Source organism: Myxine glutinosa, chromosome 7, assembly GCF_964187855.1.
Source record: "Myxine glutinosa chromosome 7, kmMyxGlut1.1, whole genome shotgun sequence".
Classification (NCBI taxonomy): domain Eukaryota; kingdom Metazoa; phylum Chordata; class Myxini; order Myxiniformes; family Myxinidae; genus Myxine; species Myxine glutinosa.
Genome location: NC_136267.1, coordinates 46,637,270 through 46,661,193, shown reverse-complemented (window position 1 = coordinate 46,661,193; position 23,924 = coordinate 46,637,270). Strand labels below are relative to the sequence as shown.

At 44.8% G+C, this 23,924-nt stretch overlaps 1 protein-coding gene across 2 annotated transcripts in view; it reads right to left on the bottom strand.

Annotated features, from left to right (window-relative positions):
• Nucleotides 1–201: 201 nt before the first annotated feature.
• Nucleotides 202–23,924, bottom strand: part of LOC137431197 (sulfotransferase 1C2) — a 92,816-nt gene continuing 69,093 nt past the window's right edge. For both annotated transcript variants that reach the window (XM_068122235.2, XM_068122236.2), the window contains 6 exons: nucleotides 10,669–10,766; nucleotides 2,502–2,628; nucleotides 2,079–2,173; nucleotides 1,777–1,954; nucleotides 1,209–1,344; nucleotides 202–1,113 (listed from right to left, as the gene is read on the bottom strand). In XM_068122235.2, coding sequence (XP_067978336.2) covers nucleotides 1,232–1,344; nucleotides 1,777–1,954; nucleotides 2,079–2,173; nucleotides 2,502–2,628; nucleotides 10,669–10,766 — 611 coding nt within the window. In that variant the 3' untranslated portion in view covers nucleotides 202–1,113; nucleotides 1,209–1,231. The remainder of the gene's footprint in view (nucleotides 1,114–1,208; nucleotides 1,345–1,776; nucleotides 1,955–2,078; nucleotides 2,174–2,501; nucleotides 2,629–10,668; nucleotides 10,767–23,924) is intronic.

Below are 23,924 nucleotides of genomic sequence, written 5' to 3'. Positions count from 1 at the left end.
TTCCGGCCTCTGCCTCATCTTCCTCGGCTCCCTTCCGACCTCTGCCTCATCTTCCTCGGCTCCTTCCCGGCCTCTGCCTCATGTTTGTTGGCTCCCTCCCGGCCCTACCACAGAGCGAAATACTCCACACATCCCACTTCTGACACCATGTATGTGAAGGGCAAACCTACTCTTTCCCCCAGTAAGAAAAAACAAGGAGTCTTATAAGGTTTTCTATATGTGATTTATTGGCACCGAAAGGAACCAAAGGTAAATAAATCCTGTGAAGCCAATGAAACAACAATGACGCAATACACCGGTATTACAACCTTATGAATTATAAAAGCACAGCTAAATATATCACCAGAGGAAGAGTAAACTATCCAAATTTCATTCTTGTCACATTGGTCCACTGCATACATTGATTAGCTTAAAGGAATTCATATTCTGCTTGATATGTCAGCAACTCGAACCAGAAAAATAGAATGATTTCAGGTAAATTATCATCATTTAAACAACACATGACGAGGAATCCTACATTGTGTGCATATACTCAATTCATGTAAAACTCACCCCCATTAGCATTGCCAGATAACGAAACACAACCAGTTAGGGTTACAGTGCAGGTTGATCCAGTGCATCCCTGAAGTCGAGAAATATAGTTCGGTATCAACGAAAGTAATTAAGTTCATTCGTGAGGATTAATACAACACAATATTCCAATCATATCAAACACAGCAATGAAACCAAGGAAAATATCTCATGACGCATGTCAGGATAATCTGCTAGAATAATTAAAATATTTATTTTGTATTTGACACAGTGTTCCGCATTCACCATTGGACAGAAATGATTATCATGCTAAATCAACAAATTACCATCGTGACAATTGCATTGATTGTTTCTACAAGTTATACATTATGTGTTTAAGGTAATTATACAAGGAAACCTCACATGAGAGTAAGGCAAAATCTAGAAACACGACACGAGCCCGCAAGGATGACGGTCTTGCCGAACAAACAAAATGGTGCTTCTCTTGTTGGTGCAGAAGGGGCGGAGCTTTGATGACACCTAACAAGCACATGACGAGATTGGGTAATTTCTGGCACTCCACTTCAGAAGATTTGAAGTTTGCTGTGATAGAAATGACAAATGCAACGATTATGCATCATTTCTCAAATCTGTCCTCTGTTGATTGGGTCATATATTTTCTTGTCCTACGTACCAACCTTGCAATATGCCTTTCGTTACATTACAACTCATAGCAGAAGTCCAATGATGTCCCCTTAAGTTGATCAGGGATAAGTTGATCCATGACCTCGTTCTGTGCGACTGTAAAGTGATTCTTCCAATCGCCAACCTGCCCTGTGGGAAATAAAAGATGTGGAAAAATAGCAGTAAATTTAACATGTTCAGGAATTCATTGTCTTAAGGCATTATAGGTTTACCTGCTTAAGAACTATACAGTGTATGTACAATTATTGCTGTGATAATCTTGTTTTTCTACTTGTATTTTGGTTCATGAAAGAGCACAATAACAGGAGCAAAGGGTCAACAGACACCAAATGAGACATAGGGAAAGCAGGAAGAATGAATAGACAGATCAATCAGCACAAGGGGAGAAATTGCAAGTGATGGGTGCGAACACGGTCCAGGTGTGTTTTTGTTAAACTCAGAAGTATAAATGAGAAAGACCATTGGGTGTGGTGGGCAGCAGACTTGAAATATTGGAGGGAAGAAGGTGATACAACAGACTCAGGAAGATGGTTCTGCAGGTGAGAGAAGAGAGATGAATACCTTTTCTTATAAACTGCTTGAAGGTAAAACCTGTCACTGAGCCAATATTGGGAAACTTTCCATCCATGTTTGTCTTCATAGAATTGAAGGAAAGCTGTTCAACCAAGTTCTTCATTGCCTCTGGTGAGAGATCACGTCCCAGAAAGGAGGCCAGACGGCCGGCTTCATAACCCAGGTCCTGAGAAACATGAGATTCAATAAAACTACAATTTAATGTCTGCAATACATTTACTTCCCAATTAGTAAAGATCCCTCCTATGGCCATTATCATAAACCATCCCCTTTCCCTTTGAGTTTCCAACCTTCTTCATCGCCTCGTAGAACAGGAAGAAGATATTTGGCTGTTTACGAAGAGACCACCATCCCTTTACGTGATCAAACCAGGAACCATATGTCACTGCACACAGGAATCAAAAATTGTCCCGTAATTATTACTCATGGCACAAAGTTAGATATCTCAAGCTCTGGACCCTAGATATAAAGAGAAAGTAAGAGAAGCCCCAAGAACGTTTAATTATGAAAAACATCAAACTTAAATCCCTTGAAATGCTCATTATTTTGTTCAAAACAACCTTTGTTTCTTCTTTTTGATCAAGTAAGATAAAATTAATTTTCAAACATGTTTTTCTCAATAGCTTAATTACTTGTAAAAGGAGAATCTGAAACCAGCAACAACACAGACAGAGAAAGAGTAGCGAGCTTATTGTGCAATGTGGAAGTCTAACCTTTTCCAATCATGAAGTTTTGCAAAAATTCACTCCAGGTACCAGGATTTGGAAGCATATTGGAGAAGGTATGGAAGTGGTAGTAGGAAACAGCCACATCCTTTGGGTTTCGTAAAACACATATAACCTGTATGTAGGTGAACATAATCCGTTGATAAACTTGTGAACATTTCTGAAGTTCAAATATTGCTTTGTCAATTCATTATGTTGAACACAGTTGACTCATCGTCACATTTCATCGCAGCAATGAAGGTTAATATGAAAATATATTCAAACTATATTCCCCATGGCAAGTCGATTATGTGTTTGAAGTTTCACATCAATCGTATACGTGCTTCTGAAGAAGAAGTCTTTTTAATTTTTTATTTTCAAGCTAATATACCCACCAGACCTCGTGACATATGATGCCATAATTTTAATTCGACACTCACATCGGGTCATAAATCAGATATATAAAGGTTCCGATTTTTCAGATAAGGATTTTGCTTCAAGCAATTATGGCTGGAATACTTCACCGATTATGTCATCGTTATCACCCCAGTAGGAATAGAATGTTGGTTCTGAGACAACCATTCAACCCACACCCATAGCGCGCGATTCAAACCAGCTTTTGTGCATGATATGCAATTTAGAACACGCATTGTACAGTGCGCCCACACAGCTCATATATAATTTACAATTAACCCCAAGGAAATGGGGAGAAAAAGGAAAAAAAAACCTCTCTACCCTCCACCAATGCATTTATGGACATTCTATCCCATTAGAGAAGTGGAATGAGCTACTCTGACCTTACACTACAGAAATAAATACTCTAAGGGACCTGTATGGTGTTTGCCATTGCCTCTGAGCAGTTTCCTAAAACCGCAACAATACGTTTCTCCCTTGTTCGCATACTCCCCTTTACCCAGTTGTATGACGTCTTAGTACCCTCTGTTGTCCAACTCTTTAATTTGCCTTGATGTCGAGTTTAAAAAAAAAGTCATCAAAATATATAAACACTTGGAAAAATACCCATGATGGGAAAAGCAAGCAAAATTACCTGTCCCGAGTGACGAGAAAAGCAAGCAGAAGTACCCATCCCATTGACAGGAAAAGTTCAAGTTAATCTTTAAAATTTAAATTATTTGGTTGACTTCATTTGGTTGAAAAAATTTTTCATTGTGTTGCACTCTTTGTTTCACTCAAAGCCAAAGCTCTGAGCTACCTATACTGTCCATTGCGTAATGGTGGTGCAACATAGGGCGATGGAGGTTGGATTTGTCTCAAAAGAGGGCAAATGTCGCTTGCAAAATAAAATTTGGCATCAACAAAATGCATGCATGTTCTCCTGTCATTTCAAAAATGAATATTGAGCTTTTCAAACACAGTGCAGGGAGCAGCCGCCGTAAATGGGAGACAAACATATGCATGGACAGACACCATTGTTCGCAATACAAAATAGATGACCCCCCGTCCAAGGAACTTCAACACAGAAATAAATTCGGCCCATCAAGCATACACAATGGTTGCCAACCTACGACAGTTGTTTTGACTGCAGGGTCAAGACTCATGGAAGAGCTACAGCACAGAATAGATCACATGGGATGGTGGTGCGCACAGACAAAAGCGGGGCAAGCGAGCTAGGATACAGTCACGTGAAAAAGTAAGCACACCCCATGTAAAGTTTTGACTTTTTCAACATATTTCAACATACAGCTATTTGATCTTCATTTCAACAATATTGATAGATAAAGGTGATATAATATTACAAATATCATGAAACATTTACATTTTGTAGTCCATTTGCCCTAACATGGTGCAGGAAACATGGTGCAGCATGGTGCATGGTGCAGCTGCATGGTGCAGGAAACACCAGTCCATTGTATAATTTAAATAAACATAAATGCAAATTTCGCATGTGGAAAAAGTAAGTACACCCCTACATTTATCACTCCTTCAAATACCTAAAATTAGAATCAGGTGCACCAGCTCAGGTGCAAATGATTAGAACATCGTTAGAGAGGATCTTGGAGGAACCTGTCTTATTTAAACCTCAGACATTTAGTTTGGTTTGCTCTTTGTTGTTGAAGTGTGCGGCGTCACCATGCCTAGATCAAAAGAGCTCTCTGAGGCCTTCAGAAAGAAGGTTATAGATGCCTACGAGTCTGGGAAGGGATTTAAAAAGATCTCCAAACAATTTGAAATCAATCATTTGACTGTCTGGAAGATCATCTACAAGTGGAGAAGATTCCAAACAACTGCCAACTTGTTCCAGGCCAGGCCGCCCCAGCAAGTTCAGCCTGAGAGCAGACCGCAAGATGCTGAAAGAAGTCTCTAACAACCCCAGAATGTCATCACAGGACCTACAGGTAGCTGTGGCCACTGTTGATGTCAAAGTGCAAGAGTCTACAATTAGAAAGAGGCTGCACAAATTTGATCTACATGGGAGGTGTGACAGAGGAAGCCTTTGCTGTCCAGAAAGAACATCAGGGCAAGACTAAAGTTTGCCAATGAACACCTAGGCAAAGACCAGCACTTCTGGAACAATGTGCTCTGGACAGATGAGTCAAAGGTGGAGCTATTTGGCCGCAGTACCAGAAGACATGTTTGGCAAAAACCAAAGACAGCATTTGACCACAAGAACCTGATACCAACTCAAAAGGATGGTGGTGGAAATATTATGGTTTGGGGCAGCTTTGCTGCATCAGGGCCTGGGCAGCTCACCATCATAGAATCCACTATGAATTCTTCGTTTACCAGAGGGTGCTTGAGGATAATGTGAGGCCATCTGTCGGAAAGTTGAAGCTCAACCAAAGGTGGACCTTGCAACATGACAATGACCCTAAACTTACCAGTAAATCCACCAAGGAATGGCTGAAAAGAAAGAAATGGAGGGTTCTGGAATGGCCAAGTCAAAGCCCGGATCTAAATCCCATCGAGAGGTTGTGGGGGGATTTGAAACGAGCTGTGCATGCAAGAAACCCTTCAAACATCGTACAGCTGAAATAATTCTGCATGGAGGAGTGGGCAAAAGTTTCTCCCAGTCGATGTCAGAGACTGGTAGACAGTTATAAGAAACGCCTACTTGAGGTTGTTTCTGCCAAAGGGGAAAATACCACCTATTAGAGCCAAAGGTGTACTTACTTTTTCCACATGCGAAATTTGCATTTATGTTTATTTAAATTATACAATGGACTACAAAATGTAAATGAAATGAATGAATGATCGTTTTAAGGCCATTTTCGCCACTAGAGCGGGGGTTAGCCTTGCGGCCCCATGACAATCATGGTTCCCTGTTTGAGGCAATGCTTTTTATGGCCGGATGCCCTTCCTGACACCAACCCTTGGTCGCCTCTTACGATGTGCAGGGATACGGTGTACCTATTCTAGGCCGGGGTACACACCGTGATCATTCATCCCAGCAAGCTGGTACTCAATTTGCCGACCTCGGAAGGATGACAGGCTGAGTCAACCCCCCTGGCGTTAATTCAGCGATCGACCAGGATTCGAACCCAGGATCCTTGGAATCCCAAGCCGGCACCCCAACTGCTAAGCCAACACCAGGCTCAGACTACAAAATGTAAATCTTTCATGATATTTGTTATATTATATCACCTTTATCTATCAATATTGTTGAAATGAAGATCAAATAGCTGGATGTTGAAATATGTTGAATAAGTCAAAACTTTAAATGGGGTACACTTACTTTTTCACGTGACTGTACATGCTAGGCTAAAGAGTGCGCCCCTCCGAGCCTCCCTTCCAAGTGTTTGCCTGGCCAACATTCGGTCCCTGGCGAACAAATTAGTTAAGATCAGACTAAGACTCGCCTCATAGAAAAGACAAGGACTGCTGGCTGTGTTATGATCTTCACGGAACCATGGCTAAACAACGGTATCCCTGATACTGCCATCCAGATAGCAGGATGCACGGTCCCTCGTTCCGATAGAACAGTGGACTCTGGTAAGAGCAAAGGAGGCAGATTGTGCATTTATATAAACAATGCTTGGTGCACAAACTCGGACATTATCGATAGACACTGTTCTGCTGATCTGGAATTCCTTACGGTTAAGTGTAGGCCTTTTTACTTGCCTAGGGAAATTAAGGCTGTTATCATCACCGCCATCTATATGCCACCACATGCTAATGCTGGGCCAGCACTGAACGACCTCCACAGTGCCATTGGCAAACAACGGACCACGCACCCGGATGGAGCATTTATTGTTGCGGGGGACTTTAACCAAACAAACCTCAAAACCGTACTCCCTAAATTCAACCAGAATGTTTCCTGCCCTATAAGAGGTGAGAATACACTGGACCATGTTAACACCAATATTGCAGCCGCATACAAGGCCACACCCTGCCCCCACCTCTGGCAGTCGGACCACCTCTCTTTGTTCTTAACCCCGATATACAGACTTCTCATCAAACGAGTCAAACCATTTGTAAGATCATTTCAAGTATGGCCAGATGGGGAAGTTTCAGAACTGCAGGACTGTTTTGAACGCACTGACTAGAACACGTTTGCTCAGGTAGCCACGCAGCACTCTCACACTGACATGGAGGAATATGCTACCACAGTTTTATGCTACATAAACATTTGTGTAGAAAACCTCACAACCCAGAAGGACATACGGACATTCCCCAACCAGAAACCATGGAAGAACGAGGTCCGCTCGCTGCTGAAAACACGTGACGCAGCATTCAAATCCGACGCGTTGTCGCTTACAGTGCAGCCAGGTCTAACCTGAAAAAGGGCATCAGGAACGCCAAACGGAACTACACACTACAGATTGAGCACCATTTCCACAACAATACAAACTCTCGGCGCGTGTGGCAAGGCATTCAAACCATCACGGACTATAAGAGCAAAAACACCTGTCCCCCGACCAGTGACGCCTCCCTCCCTGACGAGTTTAACAACTTTTATGCTCGCTTTGACATGGACAACAGGGAGCCGGCTATCAAAGACCCGCTACCATCGGACGACCGGGTGCTCAAACTGACCACCTCTGATGTAAGGGGCTCTCTACGTAGATGAGCACAGGATTTATTTTTTTCTGTATACAAGCTCGAGGCTCGTGTAAGAGCTAGCACATTAAACACAAAACCATAAACGGACACATAATATAATAAAGGGAGTGGGAGACAATATGGGGAGAGAGAGGGAAGCACACAAGCACAACAGTAGAAAACAGAGACATCGGGAGATCTGTAGAAGGGAGAGGGCTGGGGGGTTTTTTCTTGGGATGGGAGAGGGAGTCTTGATTTTGGCATTTTCAACAGAAGAGAGTTGCTAGCAGTTTTTGTGCGACCTAAAGGAATATTTGGGGGACAGAGCACAGACAGAGATGAGGGAGCTAGGCCGGGGGGTAGTCGGTAGAAGACAGAAAGACCACCAACCTGCCTGCGGTGAGAGAGAGAAAGGCCCTCGGAATCAGCTTCATCACCGGAGATACCAATGATTCTGAAAACTTTGGATTCAACGGCATGAAGCCGAGCTAGGTGTGAGGCAGGAGCACCAGCCCAGAGGGTAGAGCAGTACTCCATCAAGCTGCGGATGAAAGCTTTGTATGTGGTGAGGAGCTCAGAGGTGCCAAGGAAGGACTTCCCATGATGGAGGATGCCCAGTTGGCAACTGGCTTTGGAAGCCAGCTTGCAAATGTGGTTTTCCCAGGAAAGATCACGGCTGATATTGAGACCCAAGAGCTTGAGTGACAGAACTTCTTCGAAGGGGTTGTTGAGAATGTAGATGGGAGGGTTTTCTAGACGGTCTTTTCAGAGAGACAAAGTGAATGTGTGAGATTTGTCAGGATTGAAAGACATGTTCAACTTGTTTGACCACTTTGTGATTTTGTTCAGGTCAGCAGAGAGTGAAGAGGCTGCAGACTGCTGATCTGAAGGATGAGATATGGAGCGGCAGAGAGTGGAGGTATCAGCAAAGACATAGAGAAGATTTTCCAGAGAGTCGGAGAGATCATTTATGAAGAACAGAAAAAGCACAGGGCCCAGTACACTGCCTTGAGGAACTCCAGCCTGAACAGGGAGGGAGATGAGAGAATTCCATTCAGGGCCACACGTTGACTGCGACCGGAGCGGAAGTCTGCAAGCCGTGTGTGGAGGTTTCCATGGATGCCATATGAGGAGAGTTTGGTGAGCAGGGTGGAGTGCCAGACTGTATCAAAGGCACGAGGTATGTGAATGGGAGACAGCTCTGATTTCCTGTTTGGCATTGAGGACTTCATCTGAATTCAAATTAATGATCAGAGATCAAGCCATTGGAGAAGAGGAAGGATTTAATATCACAAGCAATGATGGATTCCATGACCTTGCTGATTATTGGGAGCAGGCTGATTCGTCTGTCATTGTAAGGATCTGTTTTTGCACCTTTTTGTGTAAAGTGGTAATGTTGGCTGATTTCCAAGCTGATGGCAGATGACCTTGAGCAAAAGAGAGGGTGAATAGAATAGAGAGAGGGTGTGATAGAGCGGCAGAGCAGGATTTTAGGACCCGTGGGCAGTCTGGTCCATTTGCAGAATCAGAGTTGAGGTTTGACAGAAACTTCTCCACCTTGTCGGGTGAGAAGGACACAGTTTCCAGGAGCAGCTGCGCCGCGAAGACGAAGAATAAACCTTCATGTATTTAAGTTAGGGTCGGATGTCCGTGTGAGCATATATGTGTCTCCATGCGAGGGGTGGAGCTATGCTAATTAGGTAGGGCATAAGGATAAATTTCCAGTGTGTAAATGCCTCTGTGATTTTTCCCTTTTTTCTTATGAAACATTTATTCGGCCAGCCATGCACTCGGCACATAATTACAAACAACATAATCGCCGCGGTATCCAGACACTAATACCCTGCCCAGCTGAATCTTCTCGATGGACCTTGAGGCCACGCCCCGACGGATGATTGGTTGAGGAATGATGTGGTGATGCGATGGCGCTGCATGGTTGGTTAGAGTGTGACGTCATTATCGAACATTCTAGCGCTGGAGAAAAAAGGCGAAGCGACCGCCATTTTGCCCTCTGTCTGTCCTGGGTTCGTGGAAGGCGGACGCATCTATCTCTATCTATCTATCTATCTCTCTCTCTCTCTCTCTCTCCCTCTCCCTCTCCCTCTCCCTCTCTCTCCCTTTGCCCTTGACAGGGGCAGCTGCGCTTGGAGCAGTCACGCTTTGATACTCTCTCTTTCGCTTGTTCTGGCTGGGAAAAAGGACAGAGGTGCTTCGTGCCATGTGCACCTGAGAAGTATCGGAGCTTTATGGAGTGTGGAACGGTCGGAGGCTGAGAGAGAAGGACGTTTCGCTACCACTTTGCAGCTCTTTGTACTCGCTTGGCGACTCGGCGCCATCTTGTTTATCATTATCGCGCAGTCGTTTTGCCGACCAACTGGAGCCATTCAACCACCCAAACCACTTCATTGAACTCAAAGCTGAGTATCAGCCAACTCACACAACCTTTTCTTTATTTCATTTATTTCTCCCTGTGTCATGCAATTGTGTGTGATTTTTGCGCCACAACTAGGAATTAGATTTTTCCTTACCTTTCATTTTTGTTATCCTGGTATTATTTTCATTAAATTCAATATTTGTTGCATTTTCAATCCCTTGTGTTCTGTCTTGTTTATCCATGGTGGGTTCGAGGATGCCCAGTGAACTCCATACAGGTAAGCCCTTGCTACCCTCCACCCTCGCATGTGTTAAAGATACAACACCGCCATCGATTCGGCTTAGAAGCCTCGGAGTTAAAGCTCGGTCGGCCATCCGTCACTCAAGGGTCTTATCCCCGGAACACAACAATATGAATGGAGGTCCTCTTCTATATCAGGCATTGCTGACGTTATGATGGGATTGCAAAATGCATCATGGCATAATTAAATAATCATAAATAAAAATAGAATAAAATAACACCTAAAAATATATTGTTTTCCCCTATTTATAAACCTCTAAAAGGCCTTTCACAAACATTTTTTATGATTCCATGGTATTATAAGACCCTAAAGTCTAAACAGTACAATGTTCAAAAAAAATCCAAAATAGTTTTAAAATCCTCTTTGGATTGTTTCACAATATTGACCATTTGTAGGATGCATATTATATGGTGGTTCTTCGACTTGGCCACAACATGTTTCAAATCTGAAAGCTTTCTTTGACTTTGACACAAGTTCGCATGATGTTCTTTATGTCCTACCTTGCATTTATTTTCCAGGATAGATTTAGGAATGTGGGAGATTGGTGCATGGATGTAGATAACCCTTGGTGAAGGCAGATTGTTGATCTTTTCCACAGCTGCACGATACATAAATAATATCAATATAAAAGCACAGGTAAATTTATCACTAAGTGCAATATTACCAGGTTACAGACCATATGAAGAGGAAACTATCCAAATATCATTCTTGTCACATTGGTCCACTACATATATTGAGTTAGCTTAAAGGAATTCATATTCTGCTTAATATGTCAGCAATTCAAACCAAAACAATAGATTGATTTCAGGTAAATGATCATTTAAACAACACTTGGCCAAGAATCCTACATTGTGTGCAAATACTCAATTCATGTAAAACTCACCCCCAGTACCATAGCCAGATGACTAGGAACAACCAGTTAGGTGTTAGGATTACAGGATACAGTATGTTTATGAAAGTAAAAACTTATCCTAACTTGTTAATCTAACAGCATTGACTTCATTTGTGCAATATCTCATCGTATTAGGAATGTGTTGGAAGCATATTAAGTACAGGAAATTTTTTGTAATACATGGTTTAAGGCTCGTAATGGAGCTGACACACACATACATATACACACCCACACACACACACACACACACACACACACACACACACACACACACACACACACACACACACACACACACACACACACACGCACAAACACACAAACACAAACACTTTACACTTGGGGGAAGTGCCAACACTGTGGTCACTTCCCGGGGCACTCTGGGTACCAGCGACGTCATAAAAATGGTGCCGCCTTTCTCACCACACTCAGTGAGGCATTTCATCAGGAGGAATTTCCTCCTCCCCATGGAAGCCAACCAATGGGGATTGGCCGTGCTCTATCCTTTTAAATGCTGAACGTCAAGCAAGGAAGGAACACTTACCATTTTTAGCTCACCTGGAACGTAGTTTTTCGGGGAGCTTATGGGACAGGGCGTCGTCAGTCCATCAGTCCGTAAACACTTGCAACTTCTTCTCCGAAACTGCTGATGGGATTGTGACCAAACTTGGCTAAAATTATATTTGGAATGTTGCAACTCAAGTTTGTTCGCGGCGTAAAAATAAATCGTGACCTAAAGTGGTCTACTGGGGTCAAAGTGGGCCCAGGTTTGACCCCCCCCCCCCCTCCCCCAAAGTAGGTATTTGCTTTCTTCTCAGAAATTGCACAGGCAATTCCGATGAAACTTGACCACAACCTTCATCACCCATCATGTATGCAAGTTTGTTTACGGCATTAAAAAGATTTGGGGGTGTAGGGGGGTGGGGTGGAGGGGATGGGGTGGAGGGGGTGGTGTTACAAAGGACCAAGGGAACATTGATCTTGTGTGAGATTCTGCTATCGAAAGGGCTAAGAAATCCCACCGTTGGCATTCCCGAGAACTGGCGATCTCAGCCTCATCTGTGTGGGGCATTCTCACTTCTGAACTCAAGCTCTACCCCTACGTCATATCTCTAAGGCATAAACGAACTCTGAATGACATGTCAAGACGACTAAAAATAGGGGCAATACACCTGGTAGACTAAACAGTATACTGCACTGACTAAAGTTATTTTAAACCAATTTCAATGGTTACTAGAAGACAGGGAAGCATGTAGAATCTTACTAACATAATCATAAGACTTTAAACAAACAAAAAAATACCTATTTGGGGGGGGGGCAACTCCCACCCCCCACCACACCCCGTACACCTCCTCAGACCCCAATTTTTATAATGCCTTGAACAAACATTGGTACATCACGGGTTTTTAAGGTTGTGGTGAAGTTTCATCGAAATTGTGTGTGTAGTTTCAGAGAAAAGAGCAAATACCTACTTTGGGGGGGGGGGGCAACCAGCCCCCGTACACCCCTTTCGGGCCAGATTTTGTTAATGCTGTAAACGAACCTTGGTAAATGATAATGGGTGATGAAGGTTCTGGTCAAGTTTCATCGAAATTGTGTTTGTAGTATTAGAGCAGAAAGCAAATTCCTCTTTGGGGGGTCAAATCTGGGACCAATTTGACCCACGGTAGACCCCTTTAGACGAGGATTTTTTTAAACATCATGAACAAACTTGAGTTGCAACATTCCAATATCAGTGCCAAGTTTGGTCACAATCCCATCAGCAATTTCAGAGAAGAAGTTGTAAGTGTTTATGGACTGATGGACTGACTGACAGACGACACACTGTCCCATAAGCCCCCTGGAACTATGTTCCAGGTGAGTTAATGAATTTTTTTTTTAAAGGTCAACATCAATGTCATCCAAAATATGTAAAACACCTCTTCGGCAGAAAATAGAAAATGTATCAGGCAATTTTTTTACGCACAGCATTCCATCATGTTAAACACCACATAAAAAAAACAAAATACTGTTTCCATGGCAACTATTGTTTATTTGGATTTCGCAAGTATCGTGCGAGGCATGAAATATATATAATTTTATTTATTAATGATAGTTCTTCTGAGCGGAGCGCCATTGTCTATAAGGTTAACATGTACCACATGTCATGTCACGGTCCACATCATCACTTCACTTTGAATTCCTGTTTCTACAATACACACTCCGAAAAATTGCTCATTTTGGGCGAGACATATACTGTGTGAAGCCAGTAGAGATGGGTACGCTGCAAGTCTATATTATAATACGCGTGTTCGTCCGTTGGTGTGTTTGTGTGTGTGTGTGTGTGTGTGTGTGTGTGTAACATTCTGTTCCACCCATTGGTTGGACAATTTACCTGTCTCCACCCACAATTTCAACCTGAACTAGAACGGCGCTATTTGACATCATGACGTCGACCGATATGCCTCCGCCCACATTATTACATCATTATAATACTTGTACCAAGTTTGCTTTAAATCCATTCAGCTGTTTTTTTTTTTTTTTTTTTTTTTTTTCTTTGTAGACAAGATCGAGGCTCGTGAAAGAGCTAACATTAATCACACAAAAAGACAAACCGACACACAAAACACAAAAAACAAGGGGAGCGGCAGACAAGATGGGGAGAGAGGGGGAAGGACACAAACACAACATTTGAGAGCAGGGACATCGGGAGGACTTGGGGGGAGGTGGGAGAGGAATAAAACATATGAACACTGCAAGGACTCTGGGGTGAATTACCGGGGGTAGAAAAGATCAAGGTTTTCGATGGGGGAAGATAAGAGATGGTGGTGAACAGCTGTTTTAAAGACCTGGAGGGAGGAGTGGGATTGAAGGGAGTGGGGGAGTTTGTTCCAGAGGCGGGAGAAAAGGGGAATGAAAGAGTGAAGGTGAGCAGAGAGCCTAGACTTTGGCAGTTTAACCATAAGAGGGTTGCAGGCAGATCTTGTGCGACCTGAAGGAATATTGGGGGGACAGAGCACAGAGAGAGCTGGGGGAGCAAGGCTGGAGAGGAGTCGGTAGAAGACAGAAAGACCACCAACCTGCCTGCGGTGAGTGAGTGAAAGGCCCTCGGAGTTGACTACATCGCAGGAGATTCCAATGATTCTGAAAGCTTTGGCCTCAACAGCGTGAAGCCGAGCAAGGTGTGAGGCAGGAGCACCAGCCCAGAGGGGGGAACAGTATTCCATTGAGCTGCGGATGAAAGCCTTGTATGTGGTGAGGAGCTCAGGTGTGCCAAGGAAGGACTTCGCACGACGGAGGATGCCCAGTCGGCGACTGGCTTTGGAGGCCAGCTTGGAAATGTGGTTTTCCCAAGAAAGATCATGGCAGATAGTGAGACCCAAAAGCTTGAGCGACAGAACTTCTTGGAGAGGATTGTTGAGAAAGTAGATGGGAGGGTTGTCCAGTCGGTCCTTTCGGATAGACATTGTAAGAGTGTGAGATTTGTCAGGATTGAAAGACATGTTCCACTTGTTTGACCAGTCTGTGATTTTGTCCAGGTCTGCAGAGAGTGAGGAGGCTGCAGACTGCCGATCTGAGGGATAAGGAATGGAGCGGCAGATAGTGGAGTCATCAGCAAAGAGATAGAGAGGATTTTCCAGAGAGTCGGAGAGATCATTGATGAAGACCAGAAATAGCACAGGGCCCAGAACACTACCTTGGGGAACTCCAGCCAGAACAGGAAGGGAAGATGAGAGAAATCCATTCAGGGCCACACGTTGCCTACGACCAGAGAGGAAATCAGCAAGCCATGAGTGGAGATTTCCCTGAATACCATAGGAGGTGAGTTTGGTGAGCAGAGCTGGGTGCCAGACCGTATCGAAGGCACGCGATATGTCAAGTGAGACAGCTCTGATTTCCTGTTTGGCATTGAGGACCTCCATCCATTGTTGAGACAGCAGAAGCAACATGTCCAGAGTAGAATGACCTGGTCTGAATCCAAATTGATGATCAGAGATCAAGCCATTGGAGAAGAGGGAGGATTTGATATCTGAAGCAATGATGGATTCCATGACTTTGCTGATAATTGGGAGCAGGCTGATTGGTCTGTAGTTGCAAGGATCTGTTTTTGCACCTTTTTTGTGTAAAGCGGTAATGTTTGCTGATTTCCAAGATGCTGGCAGATGACCTTGAGCAAAAGAGAGGGTGAAAAGAACAGAGAGAGGGTGAGATAGAGCGGCAGAGCAGGATTTTAGGACCCGAGGGCTGATGCCATCTGGTCCAGTTGCAGAATCAGCGTCGAGGTTTGATAAAAACTTCTCCACCTTGTCAGGAGAGAAGGATACAGAGTCCAGGAGCAGTTGGGTTCGACTGGGAAAGGTGGGAACAGAGAGAGATGGGTTTGGGACACAAGATTTTGAGGCAAACAGAGTTGAGGCATTCGGCTTTGTCACGTGCGGTGTCAACTGTGTAGCCATTTGAGGTAAGGGAGGGGATGGAGGGGGAACAAACACCAGAAACGGATTTGACCAGACGCCATCAGGATTTGGAGGAAGGAGACAGGTTTGAGAGTTCAATCTTGAGTGTGGAGAGATAGTGCTTCCTGGCACTCCTGAGGGTAGAAACACACTTGTTTCGAGCTTGGTGGAAGGAACTGAGATTGCCTTCAGTTGGATTTGCCTTCCAAGATGCAAAGGCAAGTTGTTTCAGGGCAACTGCCTCACCACAAGATTCAGTGTACCATGGACGGGAGGAAGGGTAAGACAACTGAAGACGAGATGGGATAAATCTGTGCATGAGAGAGAGCAGTTTGCTTTGGAAGAATTCCCAGGAAGAATTGATGTCAGAGGCATTAGAGATGGGAGACCAGTCCAGTTGATTGATGGCTGCTTGCAGACCGTGCCAGTCGGCCTGAGTGAAATGCCAGACTCGTCGACGCTGAGGAGGCTCTCTGAGAATGGCCAGAGAGATGTCCACTTTAACAAGCACATGATCAGAAGAACCGATTGGAGCAGAAGAAGAGCAGCAGACATTTGCAGGGACGTTAGTCATAACCAAGTCCAGAAGAGAAGATACTCCATTGACTGAGATCCGGGTCGGGAAATTGACAGATTGTGTCAGTCCCAATGAGTCGCAGAAGTCCTTTGCTGAGGTGCCATGGCTGGTGAGAGATGAACCCACACCCAGCCAGCTGGCATGATGACAGTTGAAGTCGCCACATATGAGGAAGAGAGAGTTTGGATGAGTTGATAGAAGTTGGTCCATGTTGTCCGACAGAGAAATGTAAATGGAGTCATCACATCACTGTTCACAGGTTATCACATTTTTACCTGACATGACCTCTGACCTTTGAACTCTTGACCCCAAGATCTGCTCAGTTATTTTTTTTACATCATTATACATATCTGTAACAAGTTTGAATTAAATCCCTCCAGCCATTCTCAAGTTATAGAACTATTACAGACTTTGACCTTTGACCCCAAAGTCTAATGAGTTCATCTTTACATCATTATACAAACCTGGTACCAAGTTTGAATTTGATCACTTCAGCCGTTCTCAAGTTAAAGACCTATTAGGACTTTACCTTTGAACTTTGCCCCCAAAATCTAATCAATTAATCTTTACATCATTATACATACCTGTACCAAGTTTGAAATAGATAACTTCAGCCGTTCATAAGTTATCACATTTTTACCTGACACGACCTCTGACCTTTGACTTCTTGACCCCAAAATCTAATGAGTTAATCATTACATCATTATACATACCTGCAACAAGTTTGAATTAGATCACTTCAGCCGTTCTCAAGTTATAGACCTATTAGGACTTTACTTTTGAACTTTGCCCACAAAATCTAATCATTTAATCTTTCCATCATTATACATGTGTACCAAGTTTGAAATAGATCACTTCAGCCGTTCTCAAGTTATAGACATATTAGACTTTTACCTTTGACCTTTGACTTCTTGACCCCAAAATATAATCAGTTCATCTTTCCATCATTCTACATAAGTGTACCAAATTTGGTCAAAATCCCATCACTGGTTCACAAGTTATAGCGGTAACAGTATTTTTTTACCTAACATGACCTATGACCTTTGGCCTTTCACCATGTGATCCAATTTTTTTTTTATAATTTCATCTTTACCTCATTGACATTATACATACCTGCACCAAATTTGACTAACATCCTTTCAGCCGTTCTCAAGTTATCGCGGTAACAAAAACGTATCATGGACGGACGGACGGATGGACGGACAACCTGAAAACATAATGCCTCCTACGACTTCATCAACGGAGGCATAAAAACAATCATACCGCCGCAATGCTTGTGCAAACTGTTATGTGAAGCCAAAGAGATCTTCAGAGCTGTCATATTCACAATCACCATGTCCTCCCTGTAAGTTTTCCCTTAAGTGTAAAATGACCAAAGCGACAGCTAAACGGAATTTGAACCGATAGGCGTCACTGGCTTGCGAAGGTAGGCCTCAGCGATCGAGGTAGCAGTCTGTTGTCTATACACCACCTAAATAACTATGTGGCATTCTCACAAGAATGGCTTTTATCGTGGAGGTTACGCAGGCTATTTCCGACCAGCTAGTATTTCGGACTATTTTCTCTTCAACAACTCGACCATGGATGTCATTATAAAAGTCTTTGTCCGAGGACTTCCCAGAATCTCGTGACATTGTGAAATAAAATAGCCATCATTATTTGCTTTTAACGACCGTGTACATGCATTCGGAAGAAGCTCATTAATTTCATGTCTCATGGTGTCATGTATGAAGCTGCTAATATTCACCGTTGTATCCCTACACAGTGACCGCGGGTTTATTTCGGTTTTTCCGGAAGTTACGGCCAGCTCGGATGGCGCTGCGGTAAATCGGGCCTGTATCGGGAGAGTCAATAAACGTGTGCTGCAATCGATCGTAGTCTGGCGAGATACCTTACATGGCGACGAGGATAAACATCTAGCCCATGACTTCTTTCGGCCGTATCGATGAATTCGACCCTCAAGAGGGGGATTTTGACACGTATTCTGAGCGGTTGTCTTTCTACCTCAAGGCGAATGGCATCGCGACCGAAGCCCGGATGAAGGCCGTCTTCCTGTCCGTTTGCGGGGGTGAGACGTTCACGCTCGTTAAAAACCGGATTCGTCCTCGGACAATCCAGGAGCTCACGTATGCAGAGCTCAAGGCCACTTTGAAGGAACATTGTAATCCATCTCCTTCAGTCATCCTGAGTCAGTTTAATTTTTACATGTGCAGACAGCATCAAGGTCAGTCGATCGCAGACTTCATTCCACACCTCAAAAAACTGTCACATCTGTGTGAGTTTGGGGACACGATTGATGACATGCTCCGTGATTTGCTGGTGGTTGGCATGTCCGATGACCACACTCGTAGATGCCTGCTTGCTGAGAGAAGACTGACGTTCCAAAATGCCAGAGACACTGCCATTTCCATGGAAAGTGCTGAACGCAACGTGACAAGCATCGGTACCACTCGCTCGTCTGGTACCAGCCCTGCTGTGAATCGGTTGGATCATGATCAGCCAAAACGTTGGAACAAGTCTCTTCGTCAGAAGCCAGTGCAGTCTCAAACACACAACAACTGTTTTCGGTGCACCGGAAAGCACCCTCCAGAGACGTGTCGGTTCAAAGATGCAACCTCCGGAAAGCACCCTCCAGAGACGTGTCGGTTCAAAGATGCAACCTGCCATTTCTGCTCGAAAACTGGCCATATTGCTCTAGTTTGCATCACTCGCAAATCGGGAAAAGGGAAAGCTGCTGACAAGAAGGTTCATCAGTTTATCGGTTTGGAGGAACCTGAGCTTGACCAGGTGAGCTCTGTTTCCAACAACGCAGAATCGTGTGACCTGTTTCATATTGATTCTCACCATAAGCGGGACCCTCTTCTTGCCACTGTTGTCATCAACAATAGACCATTCCAAATGGAGGTCGACACTGGTGCGGCCGTCTCACTCATCAGCGATGCTGTTTTCACAAACCAGTGGAGTGATGCTGACCGACTCCATCTGAAACCTACTACCTATGGACTCTCCACCTACACAGGTGAGAAGATTGTTCCCTGCGGTACATGTGACGTCACGGTGGCTACGATAACCGCGAGTTTCACCTACCCATGATCGTCAATCCTGGAAAGGGCCCTTCCTTACTCGGCAGGAACTGGTTGAGCATAATTCAACTGAAGTGTAAAAGCATTCATCAACTCCAGGCAGCCATCGTTCCTCCTACCGCAGCAGGCGCAGCATACACACTCAAAAATGTGCTGGATACATACCCGGATGTCTTCAAGGATGAGCTTGGAACCTTGAAAGGACATACGGCTAAACTCAGTGTTGACCGGGATGCCAATCCTATATTTTCAGAGCTCGCCCAGTCCCTGTCGCCCTGTGGGAGCGGATTGACAAGGAACTGGATCATCTTGAAAATCTGGGCATCATCGAGCAAATCCAGTATGCCGAATGGGCGGTGCCCATCATTCCGGTCATAAAATCGGACCAGTCCATCCGCATATGTGGAGATTATAAAATGACCGTGAACAAGTGTTCTTCATTGGATAAATATCCAATCCCGAGGATCGAAGACCTCTATGCTCGTCTCATGGGAGGCAAGACTTTTACGAAACTCGATCTCAAATCCACCTATCTACAGCTCAGCTTGCATGAGATTTCGAAACAGTATCTTACCATCAACACACATCGTGGGTTGTACAGGTACCACTGACTCAGATTTAGAGTGAAATCTGCACCTGGAATTTATCAGCGTGTCATGGACAGTTTGTTTTCCACCGAACGCAACATCGTTTGTTACCAGGATGATATTCTGGTTACTGGTCGTACGGACGCGGAACATCTACAAAACCTGGATAGATTTCTGAAGAAGATTTCGGACTCCGGCCTACGTTTGCGTCGAGACAAGTGCAAATTTATGGTGCCATCAGTCATGTACCTGGGTCATACGATTGATGCCGATGGTCTACACCCGACAGATGAGAAAGTCCGAGCTATCAAGGATGCTCCTGCTCCATGAGAAGTAACCGAATTGAAGTCATACCTCGGTTTGCTTCAGTTATATGGTCGTTACATCCCGAATGTGACCGACGTATGGGGCCCCCTTTATCGGCTTTTGAGGAAAGGAGTCTCCTGGAGCTGGGGATCCACTGAACAATCAGCATTCCAGACCTCGAAGGATCTGCTCAAATCGTCCAATGTTCTCGTTCATTTTGATCCAGAGAAGGATCCTGTGCTGACATGCGATGCCTGTCGGTATGGAGTGGGGAGTGTATTATCACACGTGATGCCTGATGGTACGGAAAGACCTGTTGCATTTGCATCCAGAACGCTGCCCCCGGCAGAGAAGAACTATTCCCAACTTGACAAGTAAGGATTGGGAATCGTTTTCGCCATCAGCAAATTTCGCCAGTACCTTCTTGGACATCATTTCACAATTCGCACTGATCACAAGCCGCTGATCAGTCTGTTTGGTCCAACTAAGGCGACATCTGACACACTACCGCCCAGGATCATCCGCTGGTCCCTGTTTCTCGCTGCTTATAACTACACCATATGTTATAAGCCCGGTTCGTCGATCACAAATGCAGATGCCTTGAGTCAGTTAGCCCTTCCAGAATCCGTTGATGATTCGCCTATACAAGGATCCATCATCACACTGATGGATCATCTGGAAGATTGTGCTGTCGATTCCGGCCAGATGCGCACTCATACTCCACGAGACCCCATTCTGTCCAGAACTGTCCAGGCTGTAGAGCTTGGATGGCATTTGCTACCTGAGGGTGACCCAGCTTTTGCGGCTTTTAAAGCACGTAAAAACGAACTCAGCGTGGAAAATGGTTGCCTACTCTGGGGGATGTCGTGTCGTGATCCTGGAAAATCTGCATTCCAGGGTCATGGATAACCGAATTGAAGTCATACCATGATAAGTCATAAAAAAAAAAAAATGCATGAAATCCATGACTGTCACCCCGGGATTGTGAAGATGAAGTCACTCGCCACAAACTATGTGTGGTGGCCGAATCTTGATACGTATATCTAACATCATGTTCGACATTGTTACCCCTGTCAGAGCACCCGGAATACACCTGCGAAGGCGCCACTGCATCCCTGGAAATGGCCCAGCGAACCGTGGCATCGCCTACATCTCGATTATGCCGGGCCTATTAACGGCAGCATGATTCTAATAATTACAGCTGCACACACAAAATGGATCGATGCCTATGTGACGCGTAGTACTACGTCAGCCATTGTCATCAAAAGACTCAGACGCTGTTTCGCCACTCATGGTCTGCCCAGGATGATCGTGAGTGACAACGGTTCGTGTTTTTCCAGTTCCGAGTTTGCCGAGTTCACACGTCGGAACGGCATCAAACATAAGTTTGTCAGCCCACATCACCAGGCTTCAAATGGCTTGGCCGAACGATCCGTGGGAATCATCAAATCCAGATTGCAGAAACTTCAGGAGGGAAACCTGGAAACAAAGCTTTCTCGTCTCCTGTTCAAATACCGCATCACGCCACAATCAACAACCGGTGCAGCTCCGTCTGAGTTATTGATGAAACGACACCTGAGATCGACACTTGACAATCTCAAACCAGACATATCATCAAATGTTTATCAGAGCCAGATTAATCAAAAGTTAGTGCACGATAAGCCGTCCAACAGTCACTGTGTCAACATCGGAGATATCGTGTTTGCCCGAAATTTTGGTGCAGGTGCGACGTGGCTAACGGGGGACATCATCGAGAAGCCAGGTGCACTGTGCTGCGTGATTCGCCTGCAGGACGGCCGCGAAATTCGTCGACATCAGGACCACATAACCTACCGTCACTGTGAGTCGATAGAGCTTGCAGCATCATCACAGTCAGAACAACAGTTCGACCCGCCACTGCCGGAGATCGTCGTGGCCGCTCCAGCCGGCTCGGATGCCCCCGAAATCCTCTGCGAACGCTGCACCCTTCGTGGAGACCAAAGGAATCACCTCGGACTCTGTATCCACTAGTACACCGCGACCCAAAGGAATCACCTCGGACTCTGTATCCACTGGTACACTGCGACCCAAAGGAATCACCTCGGACTCTGTATCCACTGGTACACTGCGACCCAAAGGAATCACCTCGGACTCTGTATCCACTGGTACATCGCGAGCCAAAGGAATCACCTCGGACTCTGTATCCACTGGTACACGGCGACCCAAAGGAATCACCTCGGACTCTGTATCCACTGGTACACGGCGACCCAAAGGAATCACCTCGGACTCTGTATCCACTGGTACACTGCGACCCAAAGGAATCACCTCGGACTCTGTATCCACTGGTACACGGCGACCCAAAGGAATCACCTCGGACTCTGTATCCACTGGTACACTGCGACCCAAAGAAATCACCTCGGACTCTGTATCCACTGGTACACGGCGACCCAAAGGAATCACCTCGGACTCTGTATCCACTGGTACACGGCGACCCAAAGGAATCACCTCGGACTCTGTATCCACTGGTACACTGCGACCCAAAGAAATCACCTCGGACTCTGTATCCACTGGTACATCGCGACCCAAAGGAATCACCTCGGACTCTGTATCCACTGGTACACCGCGACGCTCAATGTGTGAGAGAAAAGCACCCGACCGGTTGAATCTTTGAACATGTTCTATTTTCACGTTGACACATGTTCTATTTTCACGTTGACATATGTTCTATTTTCACATTGACACATGTTCTATTTTCACGTTGACACATGTTCTATTTTCACGTTGACACATGTTGTTATTTTCACGATGACACGTTCTATTCTCACGGTGACACATGTTCTATTTTCACGTTGACACATGTTCTATTTTCACGTTGACACATGTTCTATTTTCACGGTGACACACGTTCTATTCTCACGGTGACACATGTTCTATTTTCACGTATTTTCATTATTCTCATAATCGTTTGCACACATATTTTCACATGTTTTGGAAATGTTGCTTTGGAAATGTCAATTTTGGAAGTCTAGCACGTATTGCTCTTGGTAATTTTGGACTTAAAGGGGAGGATGTCGTGTATGAAGCTGCAAATATTCACCGTTGTATCCCTACACCGTGACCGCGGGTTTATTTCGGTTTTTCCGGAAGTTACGGCCCAGCTCGGATAGCGCTGCGGTAAATTGGGCCTTTATCGGGAGAGTCAATAAACGTGTGCTGCAATCGATCGTAGTCTGTCGAGATACCTTACACATGGTCACTTGACATTTGCAATTCCACGGGGGTTCCATATATCTTGTGGGATTGTGAGCTGGATAGGCAACCGTGATGGTCTGTGCCATGTAGAAGCTGTTTTGATCATGATTTCAGTGAAGTCAGTGATAGCACGATAAGGGAGGGGAAAGCATTCATTATTCTGCTGTTTCGATGAATGGAAGGAGGGTGAGGACAGGAGGACAGAGTTGGGGTTGGGTGGTGTAAGCAAATATGGGACAAAGTTAGTTGTGGGAGGTTGAGGCTTTTGGGGGGTGGGGGGGGGGGCGTTGATGAGTTGTGGTAAGGGGAAGGTGAGGACTTGGGAATAGGAGGTTGAGGTTGTGGACTTGGGCTTTGCGAGGCAGGTGGGAGTTGAGGACTTGAAGTCACATTTTACATTGTGTGGATGTTACACACATCCGTGCTAGTTATCGATATTATGACAATGCACAATATAGCGACACTAATTTGCACATGTGCACAATTCCTCGTATTCTTTTTCTCAAAATCTGAATTTTTCTTTTGTATACTTAGTTGAGGCTCGTATAAGAGCTAACACATAGAAAATATAACAAAGGGAGCTGGAGACTCTTGAGGGAGGGGCGGGGGGGGGGGGGGATAAGGAAGCACAACAACAGTAGGGA